Source organism: Oncorhynchus nerka, linkage group LG2, assembly GCF_034236695.1.
Source record: "Oncorhynchus nerka isolate Pitt River linkage group LG2, Oner_Uvic_2.0, whole genome shotgun sequence".
Classification (NCBI taxonomy): Eukaryota; Metazoa; Chordata; class Actinopteri; order Salmoniformes; family Salmonidae; genus Oncorhynchus; species Oncorhynchus nerka.
The window spans coordinates 34,853,885-34,873,400 of record NC_088397.1 but is presented as its reverse complement, the minus strand read 5'-3'; the positions used below and the strand labels follow the sequence as shown (position 1 = coordinate 34,873,400).

General features: G+C 42.3%; 2 protein-coding genes and 1 pseudogene across 2 annotated transcripts in view; 2 read left to right on the top strand and 1 right to left on the bottom strand.

Annotated features, from left to right (window-relative positions):
• LOC135572436 (uncharacterized) overlaps positions 1-19,516 on the top strand; it is a 243,011-nt gene that overhangs the window by 171,777 nt on the left and 51,718 nt on the right. The gene's annotated exons all lie outside the window — the stretch shown is intronic.
• Positions 1-19,516, top strand: part of LOC115134767 (nuclear factor erythroid 2-related factor 2-like) — a 215,096-nt pseudogene that overhangs the window by 156,828 nt on the left and 38,752 nt on the right.
• Positions 251-7,033, bottom strand: LOC115118488 (zinc finger protein OZF-like). The gene is made up of 2 exons (XM_029647098.2): positions 6,473-7,033; positions 251-3,718 (listed from the first exon to the last, which is right to left on the bottom strand). The coding sequence occupies exons 1-2, from the start codon at positions 6,801-6,803 to the stop codon at positions 2,667-2,669; spliced, it is 1,383 nt and encodes a 460-aa protein (XP_029502958.2). The 5' UTR covers positions 6,804-7,033; the 3' UTR covers positions 251-2,666.

The following is a 19,516-nucleotide window of genomic DNA, read 5'->3' as shown; positions in this document are numbered from 1 at the left end:
CACACAGGAATACACACTCAGAGCCTATGAGGCTTTTCTAAAAACTACACTTTGCGTGTTTCACTCATCTCCTTCTTTAAAAAAAAAATAGGTTCGAGCTGTGGTATCCACTCAGATCAAAGGTGGGTTCATCTGCTCCGTTCCCGAAGTGTGGTCTCCCTGAGATCCCAAGTTAGAGGGATAATGCCAAATGTGGTTGTTGATTTCTTTAATATCAAATGAGGTGACAAATGTATCACACAAGTCAGAGTTATACTTGAACTACATCTTTATTCTCTTAATAATAAGGGAGCAGGTCAAGACAACGTACACATATAAAGTTAATCAATTGAGTGCTCTACGATAATGATGGCTGGTCGACGAATCACCCCCAGATGATTCGTTGAGAGCCCCGATACAAAAGTACAAAGGTATTTAATAGCCAAGATGCACCCCTTTCAACCTACATGACAAACAACAGATGTATAGAATGGGTCACAAGGTTAAGATTTGTATGAAAGATACTGTCTGCTGAGAAGTATAAGTATCTGATGTAAAAACAGTACTCTTTGTGTAGAGACCAGGGTCTGGCCCTGGGGTCATCTCTCCCTGGTACCATATAGAACAGAAACATTAACTCATGCTCTGGAATGCAGTCTCTTTAGGTTTTATCACCCAAAAGACATTGTAAATCTCCTGTCAGTGTTATCTCCCAGAGGCCCATCCTCAGTAGAACACACAGACACTATAGTTCTAAGAACCCTCTATTCTGTTGCATAAAACAACCATTTAATGCAATAAAAGTATTATAACATAATGTTGCAGTTTTGCTCTCAGTGTTCACTGAATGTTGACTAGTAACAACAACTGGGAAATAAAAGACACCCACCATGAGACCCACTAAATCTGCCCAAGAAGAGGCAAACAAAAGAAAAACCCACAACAAACGTAAAAAAGGGACGCAAACTAAAAAGGTAGCGCAACTAAAGGTGTTGACTCTCCACATCTATCAAGACAACTGGAGCACTGGGCCAAACACTCTTAAATAGAACCTGGACCAGCTCAGGTGAAACACCGTCCCACTAAGGAGATGGACAAGCCAGCACAGGTATAACACATACTGACTAACGAGGTGACACCAATCAGTGCTAACGAGCTATACGTGCTAACGAGCTATACGTGCTAAAGTCCAACCTCAAAACATAAATGGAAGCCTGCAACACCTTACCCCTTAAGACAACAAATATATCCTATAATTTTGTTGGACAAGTTTTCATACCACCAACAGAAAACAACTTGCTGTCAACAATTAAAAACAAGAAAAAACACGTTTTTCTAAATAATAATATACAATCATATGATTATTTTCTTCTTTTTCTTTCTATAGAATCCTAAAACTCACTAGCTTCAAGAACTCTCGTCCCCTTGGAATCAAATTGCATTGTATTAGTCACATGCGCCGAATACAACAGGTAAACCGAACAGTGAAATGCTGACTTAGGAGCCCCTAACCAAGTGCAGTTTTTTTTTAAATACAGAAAAGAACAAGAGACAAAAACTCATCTCCAACACGGAAAACATGTCAAAATAAATTGTGATCCAAGATAACACACTGGTTAAATGCAAAACACAAATCTTTTTGACTGTCAACTCTTGAGACAATCAGCAACCAAGTTGTCCTTGACACGGACATGTCTGATTTCAAGAGGAAACTCCTGCGATATATGTAGTAACTTTCCACCTCACTGCGGAGCTTCTCTCTCTTTTCATGGTGCACCCGATAGGCATGTTGTTGGATCGGGGCCCAGTCCCCAATGTCATGCTCTAGTACATTTGGGTTGGCACATCTGAGAATGAACCCTGATATTATAAAAGCAGGGCAACAATGTCAATATAATTGTACCCAAAAATTGTCAGTTGGTTGCATAAATATTACTAAATGTTACATAATTGTAAATATGAAATATCAAAACCAAATGTACACCCATTTGTTAATATGTATTGGCATTAATGAACTTAATGGTGAGGCATGGAATAATAAAACATGCATCTTTTGTCAGGCTGGATGTTTGAAATATGAGGTGATTTGAGTCATGCTTCTTCAGTAGTGGAATAAAGACAATTAGCGCTTGAATGTTGTCAAGAAATTCTGGGGTGATGTAAGATTGTTAATAAAATTGATTATAGATGTATAAGCTGCAAGTACATTGAAATTAAGCTGTTTTCAAGTAATTGAAAAAACGATATCTTTTCAACTTTCATTTTCAACTACAACCGAACATATATTGAACATTGGGCATAGTCTTATTTTCAAACGTATTTTCAATGACATTTTGCTAAATGGGAATAGTGCAATGCCAAAACACAGGTTTAACGTGTCCAAATCAATAACCAATATGCAGAAACAGTTTGGGATATATTAAAAACCTAAACATTTTGAAGTGTTGCATTTTGATTCAAGTGGGTCATCAACGTGGCAAGTGTAACACAACTCAATTTTTGTTAGTCACTTTTTGATAAATCTCATAAATAATACTATTTCAATTCATAGCCTGGATTTTTTCCCCTGAGGCTAAAATCAATTTAACTGAACAGGGGGACAAATGTTTAAGGTTCTACATTGTGATATCATTACAATACTCCTACAATGTTAAAACATTCTACAATGTGACATCATTTCATTGATATCATGAAACAATTTCATGTATTTTCTGATGTTTAATCTGAGATCTTTTATCAGAGTATCTCTTCCCACATTGATCACAGCTATAAGGTTTCTCTCCTGTGTGTGTTCTCTGGTGTGATATCAAGCCGTTTTTCTGAGTAAAACTCTTCCCACATTGATTACAGCTATAAGGTTTCTCTCCAGTGTGTATTCTCTGGTGTGATTTCAGGGTTTGTAGCCGAATAAAACTCTTCCCACAGTGATCACAGCCATAAGATGTATCTCCTGTGTGTATTCTCTGGTGTATAGTTAGATAGCTAGATGTAGTAAAACTCTTCCCACATTGATCACAGCTATATTTCTCTCCTGTGTGTGTTCTCTGGTGTGATATCAGGCTGCTTAGTTGAGTAAAACTCTTCCCACAATTATCACAGCAATAAGGTTTTTCTCCAGTGTGTGTTCTCTGGTGTATAGTTAGATAGCTAGATGAGGTAAAACTGTTCACACATTGATCACAGCTATAAGGTTTCTCTCCTGTGTGTCCCCGCCGGTGTACTATCAGGCTGCTTAGCTGAGTAAAACTCTTCCCACATTGATCACAGCCATAAGGTTTCTCTCCGGTGTGTGTTCTCTGGTGTATAGTTAGATAGCTAGATGTAGTAAAACTCTTCCCACATTGATCACAGCTATAAGGTTTCTCTCCTGTATGTCCCCGCTGGTGTCCTATCAGGTTGCCTAGCTGAGTAAAACTCCTCCCACATTGATAACAGACAAAAGGTTTCTCTCCCGTGTGTGTTCTATGGTGTGATTTCAGGGAGCTTGACTGAGTAAAACTCTTCCCACATTGATCACAGCTATAAGGTTTCTCTCCTGTATGTACTCGCTGGTGTATTTTAAGTTCTGATGAAGATTTGCAACGTTTCCCACAGTCAGAGCAGCAATGAGATTTCTTCCCTGTGGGTCTCTGCTGGTGTTTCTTGAGGAGTTCTGATGTGGAGAGACTCTTCTCTGCCTCTTCAGCATCATGATATTGTTGAGGATCCCCAGAGGATCCACGATAGTCACATCTCTCTCCTGTGTGAATGACAACATCAGACAGACGGTTATAGGCCCACAACAGCAGAAATCCACTGTTTATTTGAGGTAAAAGGTGATACCCATGAAGTTGTACAGCAATTGACGCCTGTTAAATTGCATGACAATTGTCTTGTTTTCACAGTAGTAACATAGATGATTGTAGGCTAGAAATAAGTTATTAAAGTTGTTGAAATCCTAAGCAGTGTGCCAGACGACTTTTTGTCTCCAATATAGGCCCCTTTCTGTGTTTAATAAGATTGCGGCGCAAGGGCGATGCGCACACAATTTGATTGCAGAACTACCTCCGCTAGTTATGGATGAAGAATATCTGGTAATGAGGAAACCACTAGTTATGGATGTAGTATATCTGTTAATGAGGAAACCACTAGTTATGGATGTAGTATATCTGGTAATGAGGAAACCACTAGTTATGGATGTAGTATATCTGCATGGAGCAAAAATGGTGAGCGAAGATTTTCATAATGTATTCTGAATATTACAGCGCAAGATCAGGAGTGCTACTCAAGGAAACTCACATTAAGCTCTGTGTCTATTCACTAATTCACCACCGTGGGGGAAAACTCAGGGGAGTTCTCATAGGCTGTCAGCAAAAATAGCCTCCATTTCAGGTTAGAGTGCATTTCACACTACTGTAAGGCTCTTTTGAATGTCCTGATTAATATAATGTTTGTGTTATTGTTTGTGTTATTGTCTGTGTTATTGTCAAAAATGTACTACTATTTAAGAACCACTTCAACCAGTAAAATGCTCTTTGGCTAGTTTGCCATCAGCCTGACAATGAGGGTTTGTACACTAAGTGTTTAACAAATTGGCCCATAACTTCACCTAGCAACAACATAGACTTACTGTAGGACCCATAACTAACAACATAGACCTACTGTAGGACCCATAACTTCACCTAACAACAACTTAGACCTACTGTAGGACCCATAACTTCACCTAACAACAACATAGACCTACTGTAGGACCCATAACTTCACCTAACAACAACATAGACTTACTGTAGGACCCATAACTAACAACATAGGCCTACTGTAGGACCCCTAACTAACAACATAGACCTACTGTAGTACCCATAACTTCACCTAACAACAACTTAGACCTACTGTAGGACCCATAACTTCACCTAACAACAACATAGACCTAGTGTAGAACCCATAACTTCACCTAACAACAACATAGACCTACTGTAGGACCCATAACTTCACCTAACAACAACTTAGGCCTACTGTAGGACCCATAACTTCACCTAACAACAACATAGACCTACTGTAAGACTCATAACTTCACCTAACAATAACATAGACCTAGAACTATAAATCATTTAATATTTCAGGTGAAACATGGAAAATAAAATGTCTTTGTCATGACATTTCATAACCTGATCACCAGATAATTTTGTGAATAATCCCACCAGGTTACTCTATAAAGTGTTGTCATTCTAAATGTCCTGAATAAAGGAAAATAGCTCTGTGTGTTGTACAATAGCCTATCCATCAAGGAACAGTTCTCTACACATTATGAGCAAAGTATCTCCGTGTCCAAACAGACTAACGGGACCCTACTGTAAATCAAGCAGACCCTACTGTAAATCAAGCAGACAATAACACATTATAAACATCAATATGTTAGGGATGTTGAAACCAACGTGGAGCACGGCATAACTGTCTTTACCGGTGTAATGAATGAAGAAGCACTTTGCTTGTTGTTGCATGTCGTGATGTTTGTAATTTGACTGTCAAAATTGTCCGACAGCAAGATCCAGTATTTAAGTTGAAGTTCATCATATGACTTGTGCTTAACGTTCTGACTATAACTACTGCTCCCAGAGTTTTTATACCTAGCTGACCCAAACGGATACTAAATGAAACTGGCAGACCACCCAGACCTTACCGCGCAAGATACGTCAGTTTTGTCAATTTATTAAATTGTCTTTCATTTGAAACACTCCTGTCAATGTTGAGTAAGGACACACAACTGATTGCGCATATAGAACTAGGAAGTAGGATTAGTCTTCCTGGCCTGCATGCAAATGTAGGCCTATAAATGTGCCCAACTAATGAGTTGTGGAGCTGCTTCTCAAAATAATGTTTTCTTCACCTCAAACAGCAAGTAAACAAAGTCGAATCAAAATCAATTGCGAATGACAATAGTTCCTCAAAGTATTTTCGTAAAATATTTCCAGCTCTCGCCCTTTCACCATTCGACACTTGAGTTTTCTCCAGCCCTCATCCCTCAGCTGTTTACCAAATGAAGTCTCTGGGTAGCCATCTAGTTGCTTTTTAAAACCTAGGTTGTCCCTTTAAAAAAGGCCACAATCAATCAACCAATCTGCAGTTCAAACAATAACAAAGCTGTAATTCCACCACTGTTTTGGTAATAAGATGATGGGAAATGTAACTTCTCTCAAATTCATAGACAGACCTATGGATGCAAGGACTGACCATCCATGATATCAACATGATAGTTTTAACCATGTTGAGGTGATACAGTGTTGGATTACATTGTTTCTAAACATCGGAGTAAAAAAAGCTTACTTGGGGTTCTGATGGGGTACAACAGTTGAACTAAGCTCATGAGGCATGCTTATATTCTTCAAGAATCAATGGCTATAAATAAATAATTTAAAAGCCAAAATAGTGACGTAGTAATGTCATATTTCCGCTTTAACACCAAACATCAGTTCAACAACTGCAGAGTTTGTGCCTCTGCTTTTAAGACAGTACTTACTAGTGTTAATCAGGACCCGTTCATCGTTAGAACCATTGGATGCCTTAAGATGCATTTGGGAAACCAGGCGCAGATATCCAGTTCCCTCCTCTTCTTCCTTCTCCTTTTTCAATGTGATCTCCCCCTCCCCCTCTTTCACTCCAAAAACAGCATCATCCTCTTTCTCTTCCTTCACTGTAACGTCTTTCACTTCTTCCTTCACGGTAACAGCCTCACCCTCTAATTGTTTTTGTATTGACACAGTCTCCTCTTCCTCCTCCTTTTTCACGATAAATTCTTCCTCCGTCCAGCAGACCTCTTCTTTAGCAGGAGAGTAGCTTAGTAACCTCATGGTTGGAGATGTTACCTAGCTAGGCGAATGCTAACTTAACCAGCCCGCTAGCTGAATAATAACAACAACACCATTAATATATAATTCAATCTGATAACTAACTAGACCACAGAAGTAGGTTTTAAAACACAGTGGCTAATATCAACGAAAGCGTCTAAAGAGCTTTATTGGTTCGGCTATTTTGTCTAGCAAGCTACCGAGGTGACTGACAAACTGTTGTTGCTGTTGAAAGAAGCGTTCCGTCAACTAGATTATACGTCACACTAACAGCAATGCCTTAAATTCACACATCGCCATCTGCTGACTGGAGTGGGTAACGCAGTTGAGTAAAATGTACAGTCCTGGCCAAAAGTTTTGAGAATGACACAAATAGTATTAGCAGTAGCAGTATGGACCAAGTCTGTTCATTATATACATCTACATAATGTATTGTTACACCATGTAGGAGCAGTATAAACCTAGTATGTTCATTATATACATCTACATGATCTATTGTTACACCATGTAGGAGCAGTATAGACCTAGGCTGTTCATTATATACATCTACATGATCTATTGCTACACCATGTAGGAGCAGTATAGACCTAGTCTGTTCATTATATACATCTACATGATGTATTGTTACACCATGTAGGAGCAGTATAGACCTAGTCTGTTCATTATATACATCTACATGATGTATTGTTACACCATGTAGGAGCAGTCTAGACCTAATCTGGGGCGGCAGGGTAGCCTAGTGGTTAGAGCGTTGGACTAGTAACCGAAAGGTTGCAAGTTTAAATCCCCGAGCTGACAAGGTACAAATCTGTCGTTCTGCCCCTGAACAGGCAATTAACCTACTGTTCCTAGGCTGTCATTGAACATAAGAATTTGTTCTTAACTGACTTGCCTAGTAAAATAAAATAAAAATTATATACATCTACATGATCTATTGTTACACCATGTAGGCGCAGTATAGACATAGTCTGTTCATTATATACATCTACATGATGTATTGTTACACCGTGTAGGAGCAGAGGGCCCTAGGATGATGATTGATATGTCTGGAATCAGACGACGTAGAGAAAAAGCTACCCCTTGTTTTCTCCGTTCCGTTTCCAAAAAGTGACTAAACATATACAGTGGGGCAAAAAAGTATTTAGTCAGCCACCAATTGTGCAAGTTCTCCCACTTAAAAAGATGAGAGAGGCCTGTAATTTTCATCACAGGTACACTTCAACTATGACAGAGAAAATGAGAAAAGAAATCCAGAAAATCACATTGTAGGATTTTTAATGAATTTATTTGCAAATTATATTTGCAAGTATAATTTTAGAAAGAAAGGGTCCAGATTGTCTAGCCCGGCTGATTTGTAGGGGTCCAGATTTTGCAGCTCTTTTAGAACATCAGCTGACTGGATTTGGGAGAAGGAAAAATGGGGAAGGCCTGGGCGAGTTGCTGTGGGGGGTGCAGTGCTGTTGACCGGGGTAGGGGTAGCCAGGTGGAAAGCATGGCCAGCCGTAGAAAAATGCTTATTGAAATTCTCAATTATAGTGGATTTATCAGTGGTGACAGTGTTTCCTATCTTCAGTGCAGTGGGCAGCTGGGAGGAGGTGTTCTTATTTTCCATGGACTTTACAGTGTCCCAGTACTTTTTTGAATTAGTGTTGCAGGAAGCAAATTTCTGCTTGAAAAAGCTAGCCTTGGCTTTTCTAACAGCCTGGGTATAATGGTTTCTAGCTTCCCTGAAAAGCTGCATGTCACGGGGGCTGTTCGATGCTAATGCAGAACACCATAGGATGTTTTTGTGTTGGTTAAGGGCAGTCAGGTCTGGGGAGAACCAAGGGCTATATCTGTTCCTGGTTCTAAATTTCTTGAATGGGGCATGCTTATTTAAGATGGTTAGGAAGGCTTTTTTTTAAATAACCAGGCATCCTCTACTGACGGGATTAGATCAATATCCTTCCAGGATACACCGGTCAGGTCGATTAGAAAGGCCTGCTCGCTGAAGTGTTTCAGGGAGAGTTTGACAGTGATGAGCAAACCCATTACGGATGCAGGCAATGAGGCAGTGATCGTGTGAGATTGAGGGCATCAAGCTTAGATTGTAGGATGGCTGGGGTGTTAAGCATGTTCCAGTTTAGGTCGCCTAACAGCACGAGCTCTGAAGATACATGGGGGGCAATCAGTTCACATTTGGTGTCCAGAGCACAGCTGGGGGCAGAGGGTGGTCTATAGCAGGCGGCAACGGTGAGAGACTTGTTTTTAGAGAGGTGGATTTTTAAAAGTAGAAGTTCAAATTGTTTGGGTACAGACCTAGATAGTAGGACAAAACTCTGCAGGCTATCTTTGCAGTAGATTGCAACAGCGCCCCCCTTTGGCAGTTCTATCTTGTCTGAAAATGTTGTAGTTAGGGATGAAAATTTCAGAATTTTTGGTGGTCTTCCTAAGCCAGGATTCAGATACAGCTAGAACATCCGGGTTGGCAGAGTGTGCTAAAAGCAGTGAATAAAACAAACTTGGGGAGGAGGCTTGTAATGTTAACATGCATGAAACCAAGGCTATTACGGTTACAGAAGTCATCAAAAGAGAGCACCTGGGGAATAGGAGTGGGGCTAGGCACTGCAGTGCCTGGATTCACCTCTACATCACCAGAGGAAAAGAGGAGGAGTAGGATAAGGGTACGGCTAAAAGCAATGAGAATTGGTAATCTAGAACGTCTGGAACAGAGAGTAAAATGAGGTTCTGGGGGCGATAAAATAGATTCAAGGTATAATTTACAGACAAAGGTATGCTAGGATGTGAATACATTTGAGGTAAACCTAGGTATTGAGTGATGATGAGAGAGATATTGTCTCTAGAAACATCATTGAAACCAGGAGATGTCATCGCATGTGTGGGTGGTGGAACTAATAGGTTGGATAACGTATAGTGAGCAGGACTAGAGGATCTACAATGAAATATCCAATAAACATTAACCAGAACAGCAATGGACAAGGCATATTGACATTAAGGAGAGGCATGCTTAGTCGAGTGATCAAAAGGGTCCAGTGAGTAGTGAGGTTGGTTGGGGTCACGGTCACGGGGGTCATGAAGGGCCTCCCCAGTATAGTACTGTTTTATACCAATGATCATTTGGCTTTCTGATTTTGAATTGTAAGACTCCTTGAAGTATCAACCAAAAAAAGTAATAAGTTAATTTATGTCAAATTATTAGGCCATACTGCTATAACCCATAGTAACACATTGGATAACATTCACAACATGGAACAACAGTACCCATAGTAACACATTGGATAACATTTACAACATGGAACAACAGTAACCATAGTAACATTGTTTCCCCCAAAACATCGAAAGGAAGTTTGTTCTGAAGTGTCTGGTTTCCTAATTAGCAGGGAGGAGTTTCTACAACAAGATATATTACATCCATAACTAGTGGTTTCCTCATTACCAGATATACTACATCCATAACTAGTGGTTTCCTCATTACCAGATAAACTACATCCATAACTAGTGGTTTCCTCATTACCAGATATACTACATCCATAACTAACGGTTTCCTCATTACCAGATATACTACATCCATAACTAGTGGTTTCCTGTTAGAATTGTCTATCAAGGGTTAAGATAAATGATTAAATCATTCTACCCAGACACTTATCCATTAGGATTATTTGTTAGGTAGCATGTAGGAGGTAGAAAGGAAGGTCTGTGTGCCTAAAGAAAACTAAGTGGATCATTAAACTATGCTTGAACCGACCCAGATATAACTCTGTGAAGATAAGATAGGACAGGGAGAGGTCCTCCAGGTTTCTGGTATATGGGGAGGCTGGAACTGTCAGCTAAGTGGTAATAAACTGTGGTAAAAGGCTTCAGGAGATAATCCAGATTAGTGTGTATGTATGTGTGTTAGTAATAGAAGGGGTAAAAAGAAAGGTTTTGTGTATGCACGTCAGAGATCTCAGAGAAAAAACGCTATTGATGTCGGGTCGATGTCTATTTTATACAAATAAGGATCTTACAAATTCTTAGAAACGGACAGAGTGTTTGCTTTGTATAATTAAATTGGATAATGAACATATAGGAAACAAATTCCTTCATCATGGGGTCAGTCCTAGTACAGTGTAGTCCACTAAATGGGGTCAGTCATAGTACAGTCCACTAAATGGGGTCAGTCCTAGTACAGTGTTGTCCACTAAATGGGGTCAGTCCTAGTACAGTGCACTAAATGGGGTCAGTCCTAGTACAGTGTAGTCCACTAAATGGGGTCAGTCCTAGTACAGTGTAGTCCACTAAATGGGGTCGGTCCTAGTACAGTACAGTCCACTAAATTGGGTCAGTCCTAGTACAGTGTAGTCCACTAAATGGGGTCAGTCCTAGTACAGTACAGTCCACTAAATGGGGTCAGTCCTAGTACAGTGTAGTCCACTAAATGGGGTCAGTGATAGTACAGTACAGTCCACTAAATGGGGTCAGTCCTAGTACAGTGTATTCCACTAAATGGGGCCAGTCCTAGTACAGTCCACTAAATGGGGTCAGTCCTAGTACAGTGTAGTCTACTAAATGGGGTCAGTCCTAGTACAGTCCACTAAATGGGGTCAGTCCTAGTACAGTCCACTAAATGGGGTCAGTCCTAGTACAGTGTAGTCCACTAAATGGGGTCGGTCCTAGTACAGTACAGTCCACTAAATGGGGTCAGTACTAGTACAGTGTAGTCCACTAAATGGGGTCAGTCCTAGTACAGTGTAGTCCACTAAATGGGGTTGGTCCTAGTACAGTACAGTCCACTAAATATGGTCAGTCCTAGTACAGTCTACTAAATGGTGTCAGTCCTAGTACAGTGTAGTCCACTAATTGGGGTCAGTCCTAGTATAGTGTAGTCCACTAAATGGGGTTAGTCCTAGTACAGTCTCCTAAATGGGGTCAGTCCTAGTACAGTCCACTAAATGGGGTCAGTTCTAGTATAGTGTAGTCCACTAAATGGGGTCAGTCCTAGTACAGTTTAGTCCACTAAATGGGGTCAGTCCTAGTACAGTCCACTAAATGGTGTCAGCCCTAGTATAGTGTAGTCCACTAAATGGGTTCAGTCCTAGTACAGTCTACTAAATGGGATCAGTCCTAGTATAGTGTAGTCCACTAAATGGGGTCAGTCCTAGTACAGTCCACTAAATGGGGTCAGCCGTAGTATAGTGTAGTCCACTAAATAGGTTCAGTGCTAGTACAGTCTACTAAATGGGGTCAGTCCTAGTATAGTGTAGTCCACTAAATAGCGTCAGTCCTAGTACAGTGTAGTCCACTAAATAGTGTCAGTCCTAGTACAGTGTGGGAGGTTCCATCGGGCCCTAGGACTTCCCAGGGGATTTACTGCCTGCAGTAACTAGTTCCATCAGGCTCCAGGACTTCCCAGGGGATTTACTGGCTGCACTAACTAGTTCCTTTGGGTAGTAAGTCAAGGGGTCTGAATACTTAACATGTCAAATGGCCATCCCTAAACCAAGCTGGGTAACGTGTCAAATGGCCATCCCTAAGCTAAACTGGGTAACGTGTCAAATGGCCATCCCATTAATTAAAGCCTCTTAAGGATCTCCACAGATCGGTGTCCCATCCATACTACGGGTGAGCTAATGTGCAATTAGGATTAACAAGAACATTTCCCAGGACATAGACATATATGATATTGGCAGAAAGCTTACATTATTGTTCATCTAACTGCACTGTCTAATTTACAGTAGCTATTACAGTGAAAGAATACCACGCTATTGTTTGAGGAACTTGAAAAGAATACATTATGGCCTTTCTTCTGCATTTCAAAGATGATCCTATAAAAAATATTTAAAACATTTTAATTTTTTTTTTCTTTGTATTATCATTTACCAGATCAAATGTGTTATATTCTCCTACATTAATTTCACATTTCCACAAACTTCAAAGTGTTTCCTTTCAAAAGGTATCAATAATATGTATATCCTTGCTTCAGGTCCTGAGCTACAGGCAGTTAGGCAAATATTGAAGAAAAAAATGGGCGGCTCATTAAGAGTTAATTGTTGAAATTAAAGATCCCAGAATATTTCCAAACTTACAAAAAGCTTAATTATCTCAAATGTTGGGAACACATTTGTTTATATCCCTGTTAGTGAGCATTTCTCCTTTGCCAAGACAATCCATCCACCTGACAGGTGTGGCATATCAAGAAGCTGATTAAACAGCATGATCACTATACAGGTGCACCTTGTGCTGGGGACAATAAAAGACCACTCTAAAATGTGCAGTTTTGTCACACATCACAATGCCACAGAAGTTTTGAGGGAGCGTGCAATTGGCATGCTGACTGCAAGAATGTCCACTGGAGCTGTTGCCAGAGAATTCAATGTTAATTTCTCAACCATAAGCCGCCTCCAACGTCATTTCAGAGAATTTGGCAGTACGTCTAACCGGCCTCACAACAGCAGACCATGTGTAACCACGCCAGCCCAGGATCTCCACATTCGGCTTCTTCATCTCCGGGATTGTCTGAGACCAGCCCCCCGTACAGCTGTTGAAACGGAGGAGTATTTCTGTCTGTAATAAAGCCCTTTTGTGGGAGAACTAATTCTCATTGGTTAGACCTGGCTCCCCAGTGGGTGGGCATATGCTCTCCCAGGCCCACCTATTGCTGCGCCCCTGCCCAGCCATGTGAAATCCATAGATTAGGGCCTGAAGAATGTATTTGAATTTACTCATTTCCTTCTATGAACTGTAACTCAGTAAAATATTTGAAATTGTTGCATGTTGCGTTTATTATTGTTCAATGTATAATGTATATATATATATATATTCCAAAGTCTGACATTTCCCAATCTGATATATATATATTAAACATTTATTTTGGTTTTGTGTGTTTTGTTTTGTTACGTTTTACTGCACTGACTGTTGGATCTATGACGTCGCATTTCGCTGCACCTGGGATAACACCCGCTAAATATGGGTACATGACAAAGACCATTTGATTTGATTGATGTGCTTGTTTTCATTACATAAATGCTTCAGAATTCACAAAAGGTGACGTTATAGAGTCTCATAGAACACAACATTTACATTTACATTTACATTTAAGTCATTTAGCAGACGCTCTTATCCAGAGCGACTTACAAATTGGTGCATTCACCTTATGACATCCAGTGGAACAGCCACTTTACAATAGTGCATCTAAATCTTTTAAGGGGGGTGAGAAGGATTACTTTATCCTATCCTAGGTATTCCTTAAAGAGGTGGGGTTTCAGGTGTCTCCGGAAGGTGGTGATTGACTCCGCTGTCCTGGCGTCGTGAGGGAGTTTGTTCCACCATTGGGGGGCCAGAGCAGCAAACAGTTTTGACTGGGCTGAGCGGGAACTGTACTTCCTCAGTGGTAGGGAGGCGAGCAGGCCAGAGGTGGATGAACGCAGTGCCCTTGTTTGGGTGTAGGGCCTGATCAGAGCCTGGAGGTACTGAGGTGCTGTTCCCCTCACAGCTCCGTAGGCAAGCACCATGGTCTTGTAGTGGATGCGAGCTTCAACTGGAAGCCAGTGGAGAGAGCGGAGGAGCGGGGTGACGTGAGAGAACTTGGGAAGGTTGAACACCAGACAGGCTGCGGCGTTCTGGATGAGTTGTAGGGGTTTAATGGCACAGGCAGGGAGCCCAGCCAACAGCGAGTTGCAGTAATCCAGACGGGAGATGACAAGTGCCTGGATTAGGACCTGCGCCGCTTCCTGTGTGAGGCAGGGTCGTACTCTGCGGATGTTGTAGAGCATGAACCTACAGGAACGGGCCACCGCCTTGATGTTAGTTGAGAACGACAGGGTGTTGTCCAGGGTCACGCCAAGGTTCTTAGCGATCTGGGAGGAGGACACAATGGAGTTGTCAACCGTGATGGCGAGATCATGGAACGGGCAGTCCTTCCCCGGGAGGAAGAGCAGCTCCGTCTTGCCGAGGTTCAGCTTGAGGTGGTGATCCGTCATCCACACTGATATGTCTGCCAGACATGCAGAGATGCGATTCGCCACCTGGTCATCAGAAGGGGGAAAGGAGAAGATTAATTGTGTGTCGTCTGCATAGCAATGATAGGAGAGACCATGTGAGGTTATGACAGAGCCAAGTGACTTGGTGTATAGCGAGAATAGGAGAGGGCCTAGAACAGAGCCCTGGGGGACACCAGTGGTGAGAGCACGTGGTGAGGAGACAGATTCTCGCCACGCCACCTGGTAGGAGCGACCTGTCAGGTAGGACGCAATCCAAGCGTGGGCCGCGCCGGAGATGCCCAACTCGGAGAGGGTGGAGAGGAGGATCTGATGGTTCACAGTATCGAAGGCAGCCGATAGGTCCAGAAGGATGAGAGCAGAGGAGAGAGAGTTAGCTTTAGCAGTGCGGAGCGCCTCCGTGATACAGAGAAGAGCAGTCTCAGTTGAATGACTAGTCTTGAAACCTGACTGATTTGGATCAAGAAGGTCATTCTGAGAGAGATAGCGGGAGAGCTGGCCAAGGACGGCACGTTCAAGAGTTTTGGAGAGAAAAGAAAGAAGGGATACTGGTCTGTAGTTGTTGACATCGGAGGGATCGAGTGTAGGTTTTTTCAGAAGGGGTGCAACTCTCGCTCTCTTGAAGACAGAAGGGACGTAGCCAGCGGTCAGGGATGAGTTGATGAGCGAGGTGAGGTAAGGGAGAAGGTCTCCGGAAATGGTCTGGAGAAGAGAGGAGGGGATAGGGTCAAGCGGGCAGGTTGTTGGGCGGCCGGCCGTCACAAGACGCGAGATGTCATCTGGAGAGAGAGGGGAGAAAGAGGTCAGAGCACAGGGTAGGGCAGTGTGAGCAGAACCAGCGGTGTCGTTTGACTTAGCAAACGAGGATCGGATGTCGTCGACCTTCTTTTCAAAATGGTTGACGAAGTCATCTGCAGAGAGGGAGGAGGGGGAGGGGGAGGAGGATTCAAGAGGGAGGAGAAGGTGGCAAAGAGCTTCCTAGGGTTAGAGGCAGATGCTTGGAATTTAGAGTGGTAGAAAGTGGCTTTAGCAGCAGAGACAGAGGAGGAAAATGTAGAGAGGAGGGAGTGAAAGGATGCCAGGTCCGCAGGGAGGCGAGTTTTCCTCCATTTCCGCTCGGCTGCCCGGAGCCCTGTTCTGTGAGCTCGCAATGAGTCGTCGAGCCACGGAGCGGGAGGGAGGACCGAGCCGGCCTGGAGGATAGGGGGCATAGAGAGTCAAAGGATGCAGAAAGGGAGGAGAGGAGGGTTGAGGAGGCAGAATCAGGAGATAGGTTGGAGAAGGTTTGAGCAGAGGGAAGAGATGATAGGATGGAAGAGGAGAGAGTAGCGGGGGAGAGAGAGCGAAGGTTGGGACGGCGCGATACCATCCGAGTAGGGGCAGTGTGGGAAGTGTTGGATGAGAGCGAGAGGGAAAAGGATACAAGGTAGTGGTCGGAGACTTGGAGGGAGTTGCAATGAGGTTAGTGGAGGAACAGCATCTAGTAAAGATGAGGTCGAGCGTATTGCCTGCCTTGTGAGTAGGCGGGGAAGGTGAGAGGGTGAGGTCAAAGAGGAGAGGAGTGGAAAGAAGGAGGCAGAGAGGAATGAGTCAAAGGTAGACGTGGGGAGGTTAAAGTCGCCCAGAACTGTGAGAGGTGAGCCGTCCTCAGGAAAGGAGCTTATCAAGGCATCAAGCTCATTGATGAACTCTCCGAGGAACCTGGAGGGCGATAAATGATAAGGATGTTAAGCTTGAAAGGGCTGGTAACTGTGACAGCATGGAATTCAAAGGAGGCGATAGACAGATGGGTAAGGGGAGAAAGAGAGAATGACCACTTGGGAGAGATGAGGATCCCGGTGCCACCACCCCGCTGACCAGAAGCTCTCGGGGTGTGCGAGAGCACGTGGGCGGACGAAGAGAGAGCAGTAGGAGTAGCGGTGTTGTCTGTGGTGATCCATGTTTCCGTCAGAGCCAAGAAGTCGAGGGACTGGAGGGAGGCATAGGCTGAGATGAACTCTGCCTTGTTGGCCGCAGATCGGCAGTTCCAGAGGCTACCGGAGACCTGGAACTCCACGTGGGTCGTGCGCGCTGGGACCACCAGATTAGGGTGGCTGCGGCCATGCGGTGTGGAGCGTTTGTATGGTCTGTGCAGAGAGGAGAGAACAGGGATAGACAGACACATAGTTGACAGGCTAGAGAAGAGGCTACGCTAATGCAGAGGAGATTGGAATGACAAGTGGACTACACGTCTCGAATGTTCAGAAAGTTAAGCTTACGTAGCAAGAATCTAATTGACTAAAATGATTAAAATGATAGAGTACTGCTGGGGTAGGCTAGCTGCGTTGTTGACACTACCCTAATCAAGTCGTACCGTTGAGTGTGAAGTTTCTACAGTGCTGCTTATCGGGAGCTAGCTGGCTAGCTAGCAGTGTTGGTTACGTTACGTTGCGTTAGGAGAACGACAATAGCTGGCTAGCTAACCTAGAAAATCGCTCTAGACTACACAATTATCTTTGAAACAAAGACGGCTATGTAGCTAGCTATGTAGCTAGCTACGATCAAACAAATCACACCGTTGGGACTGTAATGAAATGAAATGAAAAAGTGATACTACCTGTGGAGCGACGCGGAATGCGACCGGAATGCGAAAGTTCTATTCAGTAGACGTTGGCTGGCTATTGGCTAGCTAGGAGTGTCTCCCTCACTAACTTTAAGCATCAGCTATCTGAGCAGCTTACCGATCGCTGAAGCAGTACACAGTCCATCTGTAAATAGCCCATCCAACTAGCTACCTCATCCCCATGTTTTTACTGACTTTTTTTGTTCTTTTGCACACCAGTATTTCTACTTGCATCATCCATCACTCCAGTGTTAATTTGTAATTACTTCGCTACTATTGCCTATTTATTGCCTTACCTCCGTACTCCATTTGCATACACTGTATATAGACTTTCTATTGTGTTATTGACTGTACTTTTGTTTATCCCAAGTGTATGTAACTGTTGTTTTTCGCACTGCTTTGCTTTATCTTGGCCGGGTCGCAGTTGAAAATGAGAACTTGTTCTCGACTGGCCTACCTGGTTAAATAAAGGTGAAATGCAAAGAAATCTTAACTTTATTATCAACACCCAAATGTATACGGTCATTAACGCGGTTCTTCAATAATTACACATAATTCTTAAAACCTCTTGAAGCTAGGGGGCACTATTTTTATGTTTGGAAAAATAACATTCTCAAAGTAAACGGCCTATTTCTCAGGACCAGATGCTAGAATATGCATATAATTGACAGATTAGGATAGAAAACACTCTAACGTTTCCAAAACTGTCAAAATATTGTCTGTGAGTATAACAGAACTGATATTGCAAGTGAAACCCTGAGAAAAATCAAACCAGGAAGTGGCTTCTATTTTGAAAACTCCATGTTCCATAGCCTCCCATTGCTCCATTTAAAGGGATATCAACCAGATTCCTTTTCCAATTGCTTCCTCAAGGTGTCAACAGTCTTCAGACATAGTTTCAGGCTTTTATTTTGAAGAATGAGCGTGAACGACCACATTGCATAAGTGGATAGGTGGGGGCTCTGAGTGAGTTGTGTGCAAAAGTGAAAGGCGGCCATTGTTACTCCCGGTCCTAGAGAAAAGCCCACTGTCCCAATTGTGGGGTGGCAGGGTAGCCTAGTGGTTAGAGCGTTGGACTAGTAACCGGAAGGTTGCAAAAATCACTGAAGCTGGAGGCTCTCCCTCACTAACTTTAAGCATCAGCTATCTGACCAATCTGAAAAGGTACAAATCTGTTGTTCTACCCACTGTTCCTAGGCTGTCATTGAAAATAAGAATTTGTTCTTAACTGACTTGCCTAGTTAAATAAAGGTAAAATCAAAATATATATATTACCGAATAGATATTTGAAAAACACCCTGAGGATTGATTATGAAAAACATCTGACATGTTTCTGTGGACATTATACCGGATCTGTGTATATATATATATATATATATGTACTTATATATATATATAATTTGGAATTTTTGTCTGCGTTGTCGTGACCACTCTTTCCGGTGGATTCCTGGGCATAACGCACCAAACTAACGGAGGTTTTTGGATATAAAAAATATCTTTATGGAACAAAAGGAACATTTGTTGTCTAACTGGGAGTCTTGTGAGTGAAAACATCCGAAGATCATCAAAGGTAAACGATTAATTTGATTGCTTTTCTGATTTTCGTGACCAAGTTACCTGATGCTAGGTGTACTTATTGTTTTGTGGAGCGATCGATAAACTTACACAAACGCTTGCATTGCTTTTGCTGTAAAGCATAATTTCAAAATCTGAGACAGGTGGATTAACAAAAGGCTAAGTTGTGTTTTGCATTATTGCACTTGTGATTTCATGAATATGAATATTTTCTAGTAATATTATTTGACTGTGGCGCTATGCTATTCAGCGTTGCTGATGACAATTATCCCGGATCCGGTATGGGTGGTTCAGAGAGGTTAAAACCGTAGCAAACATATTAAGCAGGACATTCAAACGAGCTTTACAATTTTAATCCAAAGTAGTGTGAAATGCACTCATAAGCAACCTGGAAATGGAGGTTACTCCCATTCACATTCAGAATACATTGTGAAAAACTAAAATATTTGCTCACCATTTTTGCTCCAGGCAGATATACTACATCCATGACTAGTGGTTTCCTCATTAGCAGATATACTACATCCATAACTATCGGTTTCCTCATTAGGGGGACAAGTTTCTAC

What these genes read in the sequence shown, in the direction of transcription:
- LOC115118488 (XM_029647098.2), bottom strand. Translation starts at nt 6,803, where the DNA reads ATGAGGTTACTAAGCTACTCTCCTGCTAAAGAAGAGGTCTGCTGGACG. An exon ending in ACGGGTCCTGATTAACACTA is followed by an intron (nt 3,719 to 6,472) that starts GTAAGTACTGTC and finishes TCATTCACACAG; the next exon opens with GAGAGAGATGTGACTATCGT.